The sequence below is a fragment of the Prorops nasuta genome, unplaced genomic scaffold (genome assembly GCF_024137725.1).
Source record: "Prorops nasuta isolate Cenicafe-Biocafe unplaced genomic scaffold, Cenicafe_Pnas_1.2 PNAS00022, whole genome shotgun sequence".
NCBI classification, from domain to species: domain Eukaryota; kingdom Metazoa; phylum Arthropoda; class Insecta; order Hymenoptera; family Bethylidae; genus Prorops; species Prorops nasuta.
In genome coordinates, this window is record NW_027116819.1 from 807,068 (window position 1) to 823,321 (window position 16,254).

Below are 16,254 nucleotides of genomic sequence, written 5' to 3' on the forward strand. Positions count from 1 at the left end.
CTCTAATATATATACACATACCACCGTATTATACGATTCGCTAATTTCTTCCGAGCACTTTTATATCAAAGTACACTATAATAATTCTGCTATTCAGAACCAGTGACTCAAAATTTTATTCAGCTTCATTTCAAACTTCTTATAAATATGCCAATACCAGTTTTTTCAAATTCACACATAACACACTTGATTAAGGTACAAAACAAAGTAGTAGCAATAATAAAAATTTATAAAAAAAAAAATCCAAGACGAAAAGTTTGTTTCGATTCAAACAATTTATCGACGTACGCTACTGGTGTGATATCGAATAAACTATAAAACAACTTTATCAGCTTCAGCATGCCACATATAAGTCACTTAACAATATTTATGCAAGTTTTAAAAAAAATAATTCATCAATAAAATCTGTAGAAAATTGTTGAAATAGTCTCTGTAAGTTGGAAAAACGATAGTGAATAGGATTGGAGAGGATATTAAAGAATGAAATCTACAGTGACTTTCAAAATGTGTCAATTAATCGTGCTGATTCTACTGACGTGAGCAAATTTCATTTTATTGCAGAAATAAAAAATCTGGCATACATGATAATAAAATATAAATGAATAAATTTATTAATTACAAATAGAGTTGCAACAGCTGTTGCACTAGAGTTCAGAGCTGGTCCCTCGTGCCAAGACAGAAAGAAACCTTACCGACTATGCACATCAGAAAAATGCAAACAAATTGGTAAATCTAATAGATAGCTGCAATTTTATGTACTTCGATCCTTGGATTATTATATTTTTTGTTCAGCCTCAGATATGAAGAGTGGTATGAAATTTTCGGTAAATCCTTGTGACGATTTTTACGAATTCATGTGTGGAGGGTGGGCGGATAGCCACCCTATTCCAGAAGGCAAGAGTTATGTCAATGCATACACTCCAATGACAGACAAGATACAAGAACAAATTTATGGTAATAAAAAATTATTATTTTGCTATGTTAAATAATAAAATGATTCTAAAAGCATTTATTTTTAGATATATTAACTAATACATCGACACATGTAAGTTTTGCATCATTGGGAAAAGTTAAAGATCTGTACAAATCGTGCATGAACCTTGGTGAGATATTTAAGAATGATAAAAAGTTATACATTGAATAATTGTGTATTTTTGTTTTAGAAAATATAAAAAACATCGGTGTTACGACGTTTTTAGATTATATAAAAACAATTGGAGGTTGGCCATTACTTCATTCTGAATCTCTAATCAAATTTCGAACCATTTGGCAGACAGCTCTTAAAAAGGAATTGGAAATTAGATCGTATAATTCATTGTTCAGTTTGCAAATTGATCAAAATATAAAAGCATCTTATGCTCGAATAATTAGAGTAAATATATATATATAGTTAGAATAAAATTTTGCTCAGGGTATGCTTCGTTTAAATTATCTTAATCTTATAGATTCTCAAACCCACAACAATTTTTCTTCAAAAGATAAATTTGCAATGTTCCTTAACGAGAATTCGTTTAAGACAGTACAAAAAATATATATATGATGTTGCTTCGTATCTTAGGATAAGGCAAGATAAAACTGCTAGTCATTCACAAATGGAGGAAGCTATTAATAAAATGATCGAATTTGAAATAGAATTAGCGAAGGTTAGAATTAATAATAAATTTTATTTTACATATTTATTTAAAACTGTAAATTAATTTTGATTAAAAAAATATTCTTGCATTTAGTTAAAGGAATCAAAGGCAGGGACACAACACAATATTATGACGATTGAAGAATTTCAAAATCTGTATAATTCGAATGGCGGAGATCATACAAAAGCTAAAGTAGCAATAAATAATAGAAAATTGTTAAATTTTCCAATAAAATTGTCATCATGTAATAATTCTTGAAAGAATCCTATTTTTTCAGATAGATTGGTTAGAACTGATACAAAATTTGTTCAAAACATCTAAGATTGAAATTAAAAAGTCAGAACTGGTAGATGTAGGACATTTGGACTACTTTAAAAAATTGCCAGCAATATTAAAAATAACCAAGTCACGTACAATAGGTATAAAACAAGAATTATGCAAAATCTTTTTAACAAAATTGCAAAACAAAATATTTTAATTATTGATTACAGCTAATTACATTGTTTGGACCTTGGTACGTTACATGATTGGTTACAGTGACACTAGATTAAGTGAAATTAGAAATATATTCTACGTCGCGATAAATATGAACAAACCAGGACTAATAACGAGGTAATTTTCTTAAAATTTTAATTTTATCTAGAATTTCTATTTTATCCAATGACAGAATCTTGATTTTATCTATAGAGAATCAGTATGTTTGAAACAACCAAATTTAGAAAAAGCCATTTCTGTCGAATACTTGAGACGATATTTTCCAGAAGATATGAAGATCAAGGTGAGAATTTCACTGCCAACATTCAACTCTTAAGCGAATAAACGACAAACGTGTATTTACAGGCAAAAGCATTTGTCAAGCATATTGTAAGTGTAACTGAAGATACTGTTAACAAAACTGAATGGATGGACCCAGAAAGCAAATACAAAGCTGTAGAAAAAATTAAATTTATTAAAGCACTCGTAGGCTATCCTAATTTCTACACTCCTCGTTACATCGACGAGTATTACAAGGATGTAATTTTATTTTAAGAAGAATTTTATATCTTAGATCAAAACCTTTCTTTTAACGAGATAAAAATATTTTTAGCTAGAAATTGGGCCAGACTATCTAACAAACATGATTAATCTTTTAAAGTTGAATGATTTGCGAGAGTTGATCAAACTTCGACAAATCTACAGCAGATCTGAGTAAGATTCAATATAACAAGAAAATGATTTTTGATATTATTAAAATCTTTGGTTATATTATTTTTTAGGTGGTACGAAGAGTCAATGACAGCGAGTATTTATTATTTACATAGAGCCAATAACATCAGTAAATAATTTTTTTATTTTAATTGTTAATCTATTTAAAAAAAATACAATACTGACATAAAATAAAAGTTATAATAATTATATCATTATAGTGGTGACAGCCGGCATGTTACAATATCCAGTTTATGATCCTGATAGACCAGAGTGAGAAAACGTTTTCATAGCGAAATAATAATTAGTCAGTGATAATCACGAAATTTTCTCTATTACAGAGTATTAAATTATGCTGTTTTGGGTGCCAAAATAGGTCACGAGGCTTTTCATTCTATCGATGTTAAGGGTAAAATTAAATTTGTTCAAATGATACTTGTAAAGTTTGGCAGAAAATACACTTTTTAACAAATATTTTTATAAAGGTTTCAAATTTGATAAAGTAGGCAGTTTGTCCGATTGGTTGTCACCAATTTCAAAAGAGATACTTAACGAAATAATGAAATGCTTCATAGATCAATTCAATCGATTTATTATCTCAAGATTATCAGGGAATAATAAAATTGCTCACGTAAGTAATACTGATGCACTGTAAATAAAAATTATAACGTTACAACAATTTTATAATTCTTAAGTTTTTTTTGCAGTCTCATATAAATTTTTAACTACATTAGTTGTTTACAAAGTTGCTCACAATTATCGTTGTAACTTTACAACAAAAAATTACATTATAGATAAATTAATATTATTCAAAAGTTTACCTTTTAAAAATTAAAATGTGAATTCTATAAATCATGTTATCCTCTATGATTAGTGTATTGCATTTCATTTCTGAAATCTCTAACATTAAATAATTTATCCAAAACGATTTCCAGGTGAATGGAAAAAGTACATTATCGGAAAATATTGTCGACTCCGCCGGTTTGCAAGTTGCGTTCGATGCTTTCATGGATTATCAGTTGCAAAATGGCAATATAGATATACGTTTAGAGGGTCTGGAAAATTTTACTTCATACCAATTGTTCTTCATGCAATATGCTAACGTGAGTAATTTAATGGGTATTTAATTTGTACACGTTTAAGTAATATATTCATTGCACTATATAAATCAATAAAGATTATCTGGATAATTTTTGTATAACAGTGTGTTTCTTGAAGTTTCTTTGTAGTAACATAAGTCCAGAGAAATTAGCATCCATAAATCTCCATGACTGCCATCCAGCCCCCCAAGCTAGAGTCTGGGGTGCAATCTCAAATCATCAGGATTTTCCACGAATTTTTAAATGTGACGTTGGAACTTTCATGAATCCACAAAAGAAATGTTCTATTGTAAAACATTAATATTTTTGTAAAATCTGCTTACTAAATAAATTATTTCAAGAATATAGCCAGTAGTGTAAATACGTTTTACCATTTACCAATTTAAAACTAAAATTTGCTTAACCTACGTTATCGCACTGGCATAAAATGTTCTATAAAATTAATATATTAGCTGAAGACAAGGCTAGTAAGCTATTTAATTTTATATATACAATCTGCATTTTCATCACTTTGATAATTCAAGCCAAAACTATTGGTTTGAAAAATATTTCACAGCTGATATCCATAGAAGTATTTTGTTAAATTGGGGTAGTTGTACAAATTTAACTCTAAAAATGTTTAACCTACGTTATCGCATTGGCATAAAATGTTCTATAAAATTAATATATTAGTTGAAGACAAGGCTAGTAAGCTATTTAATTTTATATATACATGCTGCACATTTTCAGCACTTTGATAATTCAAGTCAAAACTGTTGGTTTGAAAAATATTTAACAGCTGATATCGATAGAAATATTTTGTTAAATTGGGGCAGTAATAATTGTTGGATCAGGGGAAGAAGCTAAAGTAACTTTGTCTGTGTAACCATGGATCAGCTGGTAATTTTCTTTTTTTTTACGTAAGTAATTTATTCTTACTTCATTATAAATTTATTTATCGATATTGAAAGGATAATAGTAATAAAGTATTACAAAATTTATATATATGTGTAATTTTATTAGAATTACAATACAGTCGGTATTTGGCCTCGACAAAGAATTCCATACAGACAACTACAAAGTTTGCACTACAGAGAAATGCAGACTATCTGGTAAGATAAGTTGTACGTTAGAGTAGATCAGGAAAAATTGAATTTTAACATTTGTATCAATGAATATTTGATACAATGCTTATAGTTATCTTGTTAATTGGTGTAAAACTGAGTCAAGATATAGCATAGTGTCTCGACACAGCAAGTACATATATATATACAATATACAGTACGAGAGGTCCAGCTTATACCAAATGTGATTTATATTTAACAAAAAATATTTCTGTTTATAATTAGTGGCAATGATTAGTAAATTTTCGAGCCGAAAAATAAGACCTGCTTTTGGGCTGATTTCGTTGTAATCAGCACAAAACTAGGCCTTTTTTTAGTTCAAAACAAGACTTTATTTTTCGACTAGAAATAATCTACATTAAAAAAAAGCAACTTCATACTAGTTAAAAATAAAATTAAATTACGCAGTTTACCCAAATTAAACTTTTCTATAATCCTGTTCCATGTCCATTTTTTAAGAATTTTCTTCGCAGTGCCAATGCATTAAATCATCCTTGATCATTTGTAGAAAAATTTATCAAGGCTGGAATGGATGAGTCGGTAAAACCTTGCGACAATTTTTACAAATTCATGTGCGGAAATTTGAACAAAAATTTTACCAATGAAGATAAAGAGTACCACATTGATACTTTTGCATATTTGGAGACGAATGTAAAAAATCGAATCATTGGTAGTAAAATTATTAGTAATATAGTTTTTCACTGTTAATCAACTACAATAGAGTTTTTTGTTTAGATATGTTAAGAAATAAGAAAACTGCAGCAAGTACCAAAGCTTTCGAAATAGCCAGAAGTGTAAACGAAATGTGTTTGGATAGTGGTGAGTTTTAATTACGTTAATTACTGAATTTATTTTGCTGAGTCATTTAAATTTTTACTGGGGTTTTCTTTCGCTATTTTAGATACTCTCAATGAAAATGGATTTAAAATTCTAAATGATAAACTGACAGCAATTGGGGGTTGGCCACTGACTAATTCATTAATTATCAATGCATTTACTACCTGGCAAAACAAATTGAAACAGGCATTTCAAAATAAAAGATTTAATCCTTTTTTCACAATAACTACTGTACAAAACTTAGGAGACACTCGTTCTCGAATAATAAGAGTATATATACATATTATCATATTCACGTGAAAAATAAAATATGAACTTAGCAGACTACGATCTAAAATACATCAATTTATTAATTTGCAGATCGACCAACCAACGATACTTTTACCATTAGATATAGACGAGTACAAGAAACAGATCCTTGATTTTGCTTGGGACTTGGAAACAAAAAATGGTAAACGTGTTAGAAATGCGTGGATAAGGAAAGATATCGACGAGATGGTCAATTTTGAAATAAGTTTGGCAATGGTCAATAATATTCTACATTTACATATAATTATTAATTATAAAATGTTTCAAATTGACATATTTTTTGTAATACTAACTGATATACTGCTCCTGTATACATACACAGATAAGAGTTCCATCATCCAGAAAAACACCCATCATTCAAACTATCATGAATGGACCAATAACAATTTCAGCATTTCAAAATTTGTACCTTTCATCTGGGGGCCATGACTACAATGCTAGAGTAATATAAAATATTTCATTGATTAAGAGATTGTTAATTTGCAATAAGGTTCTAATTCGGAATAATTTTGCAGATTAATTGGTTAGAGTCGATACAGCTTCTATTCAAGCAAGTTGGAATTAATATTACAGATTCAGAATTCGTATCTACACAGTACATGGAGTACTTTAAAAATTTGCCACAAGTTTTACAAGATGCCACACCTCGAGCAATAAGTAATAAAGTAGTCCTTTTCTACAATTATAATATACCTATACAGGACACTTGACTAAAAGTGGTCTTATAGATATCTTTTAGTCATCCAATTGACTAAAGACACCTAAAAGATGCCACTAAGTGCTCTATGGGTATATATCAAGAGGCACGGTAGTGTCTCGACGGCAAGTACATTGAACTGCAGTCGAGATACTAGTATATATACAGCAAGTTTTGGTCATTCAATTTTCAAATCAATATCATTCGTTGCATTATTAATTTAGAAGTTTCATTTAAGTTTTAATATTTTTTTCATATATATATATATAACATCAAATTTTTATTTATTTTATTTTTGCAATTATTTACCACAGTTAATTACATAATTTGGACCTGGATACGTAAATTGCTTAACTACAGTAACACACGATACATTGAAGAGAGAGGTAAATTTTTACAGATTGAAACTAATGATGTTATGTCATCAACAGAAGAAGACAGGTTATTTTCATAAATTTTATATCCCAATTAATATCTTTTCTACATAATTCTTTAATTATTCAAGCCTCATTTGATTTAGATATTCAACTTGTTTTTCGCATCCAAATTTAAATAAAGCTATCTCTTTCGAATACACACAGAGATATTTTCCGGAAAATGTGAAACAGAAAGTAAGCATCTTAGATCTATCAATCGGTTAACCCTTAATGCGCACACTTCCTATTAATATCATAAAACGTACATGGGGTCTAACAGACCCCAACTTTTTATAATGTCTATATAACTTGTATTTTCAAGTATTCTATTACGAAAATAATTAATAATATTTTTCATGAATCGGTTTTTCACAATTGACGGTACAAACACAAAACTTTAAATCCTGAAAGCTACAATTAAAGCTATTTTCTTTGGGGTATTTAGACCTCTAGTGCACTTTAAGGGTTAAATAAGTGAAACCTGTATTTATTTACAGTCACAAGAAATTATAAACCACATTGTACAAATATCGAAAGAAGCTATCGGTAACACAGAATGGATGGACGAAGTAACTAGACAGAGATCAGCCGAGAAAATTGCATCAATTGTTCAACTCGTAGGCTATCCTGATTTCTATTCTTCTCCTGCAATTGATGAGTATTACAGCAATGTATATTTTACTTTTGTAAAACACATTTGAGATATTTAAAAATTAATTTCCTAACAAGATAACCAATTTTAGTTTAAACTTGCACCAAATTATCTGGAAAATATATTAAATCTTGAAAGATTAAACGATTTGAAAGTATTGAGTTTACTTCGAGAACCTTTTAGCAGAAAAGAGTAAGATTTAATATTCTAATAAAGAGACAATGTAGCAGAAATTTTTGTATAGATCCTTTATACTCATGCATATTCCTTTTTTCAGATGGGATATCGAACCGACGTTGGTGAATGCATTTTATACCCGTACAACCAATTCTATCAGTAAATAATGTTTAATATTTAATAGTTGAATAATACATTTTATAAACAAATGATATTTATAAAATATTTCTTGATAAATTATTTCAGTCGTAGCTGCTGCCTTCTTACAATATCCAGTGGTTGACGTCGATATACCAGAGTAAGGAAATTTATTATAATTTAATAATAAAATAGTGATTATTGATTCTTTTCTCTCTTTTTAGTGTTCTGATTTATGCTATGCTTGGTAATATAATTGCTCATGAGATATTTCATAGCTTTGATGCTGTGGGTAAGCTATTTTTTTATTTAATATTGTTATGGTAATTGTAAAATAAAATATGCAATGCTCTAATATTTCTGTTGCTGCTAAAGGCCACAGATTTGATAAAGATGGAAACTTGGCTGATTGGTGGCCACCCCATATGTTCCAACTTTACAATGAGAGATCCAAATGTTTTGTCGAACAATTCAGTAATTTTGTTGTATCAGATTTATCGAAAGACGGACGTACGAATTGTGTGAGTAATGAAAATGAATCAATTGTACATAATAATAAAATTTAAGCCTTAATTAAGATAATTGTAGGTTAATGGAGAACGAACATTATCAGAAAATATTGCAGACACTACGGCTTTGCATATATCATTTAATACTTTACTGCATTTTTTAAAGTATAATAACGATACAAATAATTTAGGGGATTTACGATTGGAGAGCTTAAAAGAATATAATGTTTATAAATTATTTTTCATGCAGTTTGCTAAGGTATGTAATTTAATTGAATAGCCTGTTCCTTAATTATGACAAATATTTGAAAAAATTTTTGTTCTCTAGTTACTTTGTGGTAGCGAGACTCCAGAACAATTGGAACGTTTAAACGATTACGATTGCCACGCAGTTCCTGAAATTCGAGTCAATGGAGCTATTTCGAATCACAAGCTCTTTCCTCAGGTTTTCCACTGTGCAGCAGATGCACCTATGAATCCCTCGAAAAAATGCTCCATTGTAACATAACCATGTTTTTAAGTTTTCTGGAATGTATATATATGTATATATATATATCGGAGGGCGTGATATATAAATATGATTTTGGTTCTCCATGTTAAATAACATAACACACAATAATGAAAGGATATTAAAATAATCCATACACTGTTTTAACTCCACAACTTTTATTCGATCGAACGTGCATCACTAAAGGTTAAACCCAAACTGAACTGATCGTTAGGATCCTCTCCCCACTCCATCAATCTTATTCATCCTCTCATCCTTTTTTCACTCACTAGCCAGGACTATCAACAAAAACATTCAGCTCAATAGGCGAACTTCAAAATACACTCTTCAACAACATCGACATGGCCATCTATGACAGTCACACGTCCTCGAGTTCTTCTGTAACTAATACACACAAAAATGAAGAATAGGAAATGCTCGGCCTCCCTGGCAAATAATTTTATTATTAAAACATGAAGGTTAAAACCGAAATCACTCGCTTTCTTCATGGTCTCGAATACTAACAATATCAAAGTTATATTGCCTAGACATCTCTGCCACAGCAGTGTCATCAGATCAAATTCTTTATCAGGATTTCCAAACTCTTACAGCCCAAGCAGCTTCTCCCCCTTGTTGTTACCGAGTAACCATACATATAGGTAAATCTTTTTAATTATTTCAAGCTAGATTAGAAAAGATACTATAAACTCTCTAGATAACTGTTAGATAAAGTGAAATGTTTTGACGCTTTCCACGTAACAAATATTCGAGTCTATAAGTGTTTTATTACAGCTTAAAAAATTTCTTTTTCTGGTTTCACGCGCTTCGAATTGTTTTTGTATCTTGGAATCTTAACTACAATATTAATTACATTATATTAAAGAATGATAAGGTGTGGGTACACGGCGCATGAAATACATGTGCGGCACGGACATTTTTGGGTGGCATATAGGGTTTTGTCGCGGTGCAGTGCGTACAGAAAATGCGCGGCGCAAAAAATATCTATCATGGAGGTATGCACAGTTAGGCTCTATAATCTTGCACCAAGCAAAAGGAAGCAGAAAGCAGAGGGGCGAGAGGATATCTGGGAAGCTTGTCTGTAGCTGTCATATGGCGCGGTTAACCTTCGTTTATATTCATTGGTTAGATGTTTCTTAGCACACTTTAAGTAAAATGGTCTTAAGACGAGACCTGGTGGGGCTGAGAGTTTTAGTATTTGCAAGGGTTTTGAGGAATTATAAATATTAAAAAAAAAGAAAGAAAAAGGAAAGCCAATAGCACGCGGTGTTCCCAAGCGGTCACCCATCCAAGTACTAACCGCGCCCAACGATGCTTAACTTCGGTGATCGGACGAGAACCGGTGGACCCATCGTGGTATGGCCATTGGCTGACAGTGATAGTACTTGCAAGAGTTTTGAGGATTGATTTTATTAAAAAAAAGAACGAAAAAGAAAGCCAATAGCACGCGGTGTTCCCAAGCGGTCACCCATCCAAGTACTAACCGCGCCCAACGATGCTTAACTTCGGTGATCGGACGAGAACCGGTGGACCCATCGTGGTATGGCCATTGGCTGACAGTGATAGTACTTGTAAGGGTTTTTGAGGATTGATTTTATTTAAAAAAACAGAACGAAAAAGAAAGCCAATAGCACGCGGTGTTCCCAAGCGGTCACCCATCCAAGTACTAACCGCGCCCAACGATGCTTATCTTCGGTGATCGGACGAGAACCATTTTCCATTTTAAGATAATTTTATTAATATAATTAAGTAATTCAAAATAATATACATATTTTGATATATCTCTTCCTGTAACAACAGTACCTACTTAGAAAAGTTTAACCTGTTAAATTACATTATAAACAGAATATATAAACCTCTATTTGCTCATCACAGTTTATCAGTCTTATCATAATAATTAAATACTAATCACGTATCTTATTGACACCTGTTACTATATAGGAAATCAATTGCAAAACCTATTTATAACAATTAAGAATATTCTTAAATTAATCTGTTAAGGAAATTGGCAATGACTCGTATAACATTTTATGTTTAAATGTTTTAGGTATATTATGATATCTATATTTATAGTAACTCTCCTTGTCAAAACATTACATTTCAAATTATTTGTATAAAACCTTTGCGCAAGTTCCTGTATGTATATAATCTTTTATATATTGAACCTTAGTTACGTCATGTAAGTATTTAATTTTAGTATATCTTCCTTCATTAAGTACTAGCCTAAGACACTTATTTTGAAATCTTTCTAGTTTGAGCAAATGTGCATCTGCTACACCACACCATACAGGCGCCGCATATGACATAATAGGTCTGATGACCATTTTGTATAAGATTAATTTATTTTCTTGACTTAGGCCCGAATGTTTAACCATTAATGAATATATGTTCCTAAGTGCAATGTGTGCTTTCCTAATGATTTCATTAATATGTACTTTAAAGGTAAGTTTGGTGTCCAATCTTACTCCTAAATATTGTACAGATTTGGTATCTAATATCTGAGTATTGTTCATTCTAATAGGTTGAAAGATTTTTGTATCCTTCTTTTTCTTTGTAAATACTACTACCTCAGTTTTACTAGCATTAATATTTATCATCCACTTTTTATAGTATTTTTCAAGTATATCAAAATGTATCTGTATTTGTTTCGTTGCTATCACAGCTGAGAAAGAGTGTACATAGATTGCCGTATCATCAGCAAATAATGCCGGACCAAGAACCAAATCTTGTGGTATCCCCGCTCTAATACATCTTGGTGTAGATAAACAATCATTTACTTTTACCTGTAATGTTCTATTATTTATATATGAATATACACATTTAATTATATACAACGGATAATCAAATTTAGACATTTTGTAGATTAATCCATCTATCCACACTCTATCGAAAGCCTTTTCTATATCTAATAAGGACATAACTGTAACTTTGCTATTATTAAAACTTAGCTTAATATCATTTGCAATTCTAATAACCTGTTGAACAGTATTATGTTTACCTCTGAATCCAAATTGCTCATTAATTATTACCTTATTTTTATCCTCATATTGCTTAATTCTTTTAAGGACAACTTTTTCTACAATCTTACTTAATGCTGTTAATAATGATATAGGTCTATAGCTACTTGGAATAATAGATGGTTTACCCGGCTTCAGAACAGGTATTACAATTGCTTGTTTCCACAATAATGGGAAGTATCCTAATTTAAGAATTGCATTTACTATATACATTAATTGCACTACAGCTTTTTTAGTAATTTGTTTAATAACAATATTTTGAATATTATCATGTCCTGGCTCTTTAAACGAAGGTAATTTATTAATAACTTCCTTTATCTCAGCTGGTGAAGATAAATGCTTATTTACATCAGTATTATCACCAGAGGAGATAATCCTCAAAACATCATTTATAATTTCTTTTTGTTCTTGCATAACATTTTGTTAATCAATGGAATGTACACCCTCATAGTGATTGGCTAGCATTTCTATTTTATCATGATCCGATATGGCCTCAATACCATTACATTCTATCATAGGTATTGTTTTCCATTTGTTTGTAAGTTTTCTGTTAATTTTCCATAAGGAATTATCTTTAATATTAAGTTTTTTAAGTTGTTCCTTCCAACTTATATTTCTGTATGAATGAATTTCAATACCTATATTTTTAGTAAGTTTTTTTTAACTTCATCTTTAAGTTTCCAATTTTGAGTACGCTGCCATATTCTTCTAATTTTATTCCTCTTTTTTATCATAGTAAGTATTTATATGCTTAAGTTATCTTTTTTATCTTTAAAAATTTTATTATTAATCGTAATTTTTATAGCACCTTGCACAGCTTCAGTAAATTTATTAACTTCTTCTTCTAATGTTTGTTTATACTTATAATTTTATTATTAATAGCAATTTTACTATCTAATACTTCTTTAAATCTGTCCTAATTTACATTTTTGTAATTTAAAACTTTTTTAGTACTTACTTTACTGTACAAGTTACTACCCACACAAAACATTTCAGGTGTGTGATCTGAACTTAATTCATTGAGGGATTCTATGTTTATTATATTACCCACATTTTTATTTATTATTAGATCAATTATTGTTGGTGTGCCACCATTTGGTGGATAATGCGTTTCATCTGAATATAATATATTACAGTTAATATTATTTTTGACATATTTAAGTAATATATTACCATTTCTATTATTTCTATGACATCCCCAAATTATACTTCTACAATTCAGATCACCAACCAACAATGCTCTACCTGGTCTCCCCAATAACAAATCTAAATCTTTTTGTTTTATAACATTGCTAGGCTTGTTATACGCTGCTATTAACAAAATATTATTTTCTAATTTAATACATACATTTTCAATTAAAGATTTAGCCACTTGCAATCGCTTATAACCAATACCATTTTTAATTAAGATTGCAACTCCATCAGCTGCATTATTCCTTGATTGTTTCTCAGTAGTATATCCTCTGATGTTAAAATTAGCCTTTTCAGATAATTTGATTTCGTTGATCATGCATATGTCAACTTGGTGTTTATTTATAAAATTAATTAGTTCTCCTATTTTGCTTCTTATGCCATTAGCGTTCCATGATACTAATTTTAAATTAAACATCAATATTAATATCAGTATCAATGTTTTGTAAAAATTTGTAAAACGCCTCAAATTTTTCCATTTGTGTTCTGCAATGTTGTAATTGTTGCGTTAGTATTCTTGCTGCATATAACATTTTTTTAATATCAATTAATTGATTAATTGTTCTAATTTCATTTACAAATGATGTGATATTTGTTATACTGTCTATTTGATTATTTATTTCATTATTATTATTGCTAGCTGTCATTTGTGCATGTGTTACTGAATTAGTATTACTTGACAATTCTTTATCAGTATTTGGCATAGACATTGACATTGACGTTTTATTACGTCTATCATGTATATTTGGAAAATTATTCTTATTAACTTCATACATACTTTCTTTGGTGTTTCTAGAACTATTAATTTTAGTTTTCGTTGCTTCCTCTACTATTTGTAATTTCCTTTTATATTCAATACAAACAGTAGCATTTGCTGGATGATCATCACCGCAATTAATACATTTTGCTGGTTCATCCTTAGGATTTTACATTCATGCATCAAGTGATTTTTAGCACATTTTACACAATATGGTTCTGAGTAACAATTTGCAGTAGCATGTCCCCATTTTTGACACCTATGGCACTGAGAAAGTTTTTTTTTATTAAAATATGATTCCCATATTATTCTAGTGTAGTTCAAATAATTTATATTATTTTGTAATTGCTTTATTGCAACTTTTCCTTCTATAGCTATACTATTAGCATGGTGTTTCTGGTTCCTTTCATTAAATTCACATTAATTATCTTTAAACCATGACTTACCAATTCATCTTTTATCTCGGTAACATTAATTTCATTTATATCACCTAACCCTTTAATCACGAAGGTTCTTCTTTTCATGTTTCTTCTAGTGTATGTATGAAACTTAATATTTTCTGTTTTCCAATTTTTTATTATCTGGCCATAATCCTCTGTTGTAGTTGTATACACTTGTGCTGTTTTATTATTGCTATATTTAATATAGAATTTACTTATAGCATTTCTTTTTATCATATTATCAAATTTTTCATGATTTGTGACACTATCATGTAATACTATTGGTAGGAGTTTCTCTGGTTTGGTTCACTCGTTCAGTCTTTACCATTTCAATTTTGTGAACATATGGCATCCACCGACTCATCATTACCTTCATGATCGGTTCCCATGTCATTTTGATTTTCATTGTCCTCTAAAACTCGATATCTATTTTTATGTAGAAAGCTCATTATTGGCCCTTTGCTTAGCTTACTTGGTCTTTTTGATAAGTACCTACATATTTCCTTCTAATGCTTTGAAATATGTTTGTATCGCCATTTTTCACTTGAATATTGCTAGAAGGGTTGTTTTGATTTGCACACTCTTCTTTATTCAGATCTACTAAAGCATGTACTTCTATTATTTATGTTCACAATATCACAGTTTAATGAATTGCAAATTGCAAATTGGAAAATTTACTATTTTGCAATTCTGCAATACTCTTTCAACTCTTATATCTTTTTAGCTGAGAATAAGTCACTGCTGGTAACTTCTGTTGCTACCTGTACGACGATTCGCACGAGACTGGGACGAGAACCGGTGGACCCATCGTGGTATGGCCATTGGCTGAAAGTGATAGTACTTGCAAGAGTTTTGAGGATTGATTTTATTAAAAAAAAGAACGAAAAAGAAAGCCAATAGCACGCGGTGTTCCCAAGCGGTCACCCATCCAAGTACTAACCGCGCCCAACGATGCTTAACTTCGGTGATCGGACGAGAACCGGTGGACCCATCGTGGTATGGCCATTGGCTGACAGTGGTAGTACTTGCAAGGGTTTTGAGGATTGATATTATTTAAAAAAAAGAACGAAAAAGAAAGCCAATAGCACGCGGTGTTCCCAAGCGGTCACCCATCCAAGTACTAACCGCGCCCAACGATGCTTAACTTCGGTGATCGGACGAGAACCGGTGGACCCATCGTGGTATGGCCATTGGCTGATAATGATAGTACTTGGAAGGATTTTGAGGATTGATTTTATTAAAAAAAAATAACGAAAAAGAAAGCCAATAGCACGCGGTGTTCCCAAGCGGTCACCCATCCAAGTACTAACCGCGCCCAACGATGCTTAACTTCGGTGATCGGACGAGAACCGGTGGACCCATCGTGGTATGGCCATTGGCTGATAGTGATAGTACTTGCAAGAGTTTTGAGGATTGATTTTATTAAAAAAAAATAACGAAAAAGAAAGCCAATAGCACGCGGTGTTCCCAAGCGGTCACCCATCCAAGTACTAACCGCGCCCAACGATGCTTAACTTCGGTGATCGGACGAGAACCGGTGGACCCATCGTGGTATGGCCATTGGCTGATAATGATAGTACTTGGAAG

The 16,254-nt window shown here is 30.7% G+C and overlaps 2 protein-coding genes and 6 non-coding genes across 10 annotated transcripts; 2 read left to right on the forward strand and 6 right to left on the reverse strand.

Annotated features, from left to right (window-relative positions):
* The first annotated feature begins 458 nt into the window (after positions 1–458).
* On the forward strand, positions 459–4,266 carry LOC136781237 (membrane metallo-endopeptidase-like 1). 2 transcript variants are annotated; one of them, XM_066740074.1, is made up of 18 exons: positions 459–536; positions 626–726; positions 793–954; positions 1,020–1,103; positions 1,164–1,372; positions 1,446–1,643; positions 1,728–1,826; positions 1,912–2,053; positions 2,126–2,246; positions 2,322–2,412; positions 2,475–2,648; positions 2,722–2,822; positions 2,891–2,949; positions 3,041–3,092; positions 3,161–3,228; positions 3,305–3,450; positions 3,755–3,922; positions 4,038–4,266. In XM_066740074.1, the coding sequence occupies exons 1-18, from the start codon at positions 481–483 to the stop codon at positions 4,218–4,220; spliced, it is 2,214 nt and encodes a 737-aa protein (XP_066596171.1). In that variant the 5' UTR covers positions 459–480; the 3' UTR covers positions 4,221–4,266. The 2 variants fall into 2 exon arrangements, with proteins under 2 accessions (XP_066596171.1, XP_066596172.1); XM_066740075.1 differs by having other exon boundaries at positions 4,024–4,078.
* A 230-nt stretch (positions 4,267–4,496) lies between these two features.
* Positions 4,497–9,395, forward strand: LOC136781230 (endothelin-converting enzyme 1-like). 2 transcript variants are annotated; one of them, XM_066740057.1, is made up of 18 exons: positions 4,497–4,818; positions 4,922–5,010; positions 5,531–5,692; positions 5,758–5,841; positions 5,924–6,129; positions 6,220–6,384; positions 6,491–6,610; positions 6,684–6,825; positions 7,180–7,306; positions 7,386–7,476; positions 7,779–7,952; positions 8,025–8,125; positions 8,211–8,269; positions 8,357–8,408; positions 8,473–8,540; positions 8,624–8,769; positions 8,837–9,016; positions 9,086–9,395. In XM_066740057.1, the coding sequence occupies exons 1-18, from the start codon at positions 4,787–4,789 to the stop codon at positions 9,263–9,265; spliced, it is 2,178 nt and encodes a 725-aa protein (XP_066596154.1). In that variant the 5' UTR covers positions 4,497–4,786; the 3' UTR covers positions 9,266–9,395. The 2 variants fall into 2 exon arrangements, with proteins under 2 accessions (XP_066596154.1, XP_066596155.1); XM_066740058.1 differs by lacking the exon at positions 4,922–5,010 and having other exon boundaries at positions 4,499–4,818.
* Positions 9,396–10,513: 1,118 nt separating this feature from the next.
* Positions 10,514–10,632, reverse strand: LOC136781477 (5S ribosomal RNA). The gene has a single exon (XR_010823920.1). It is a non-coding gene; the product is annotated as a 5S ribosomal RNA (ribosomal RNA).
* Positions 10,633–10,697: 65 nt separating this feature from the next.
* Positions 10,698–10,816, reverse strand: LOC136781487 (5S ribosomal RNA). The gene has a single exon (XR_010823929.1). It is a non-coding gene; the product is annotated as a 5S ribosomal RNA (ribosomal RNA).
* Positions 10,817–15,558: 4,742 nt separating this feature from the next.
* Positions 15,559–15,677, reverse strand: LOC136781488 (5S ribosomal RNA). Its single transcript, XR_010823930.1, has one exon. It is a non-coding gene; the product is annotated as a 5S ribosomal RNA (ribosomal RNA).
* A 66-nt stretch (positions 15,678–15,743) lies between these two features.
* Positions 15,744–15,862, reverse strand: LOC136781489 (5S ribosomal RNA). Its single transcript, XR_010823931.1, has one exon. It is a non-coding gene; the product is annotated as a 5S ribosomal RNA (ribosomal RNA).
* Positions 15,863–15,928: 66 nt separating this feature from the next.
* On the reverse strand, positions 15,929–16,047 carry LOC136781490 (5S ribosomal RNA). Its single transcript, XR_010823932.1, has one exon. It is a non-coding gene; the product is annotated as a 5S ribosomal RNA (ribosomal RNA).
* Positions 16,048–16,113: 66 nt separating this feature from the next.
* Positions 16,114–16,232, reverse strand: LOC136781478 (5S ribosomal RNA). The gene has a single exon (XR_010823921.1). It is a non-coding gene; the product is annotated as a 5S ribosomal RNA (ribosomal RNA).
* Positions 16,233–16,254: the final 22 nt, after the last annotated feature.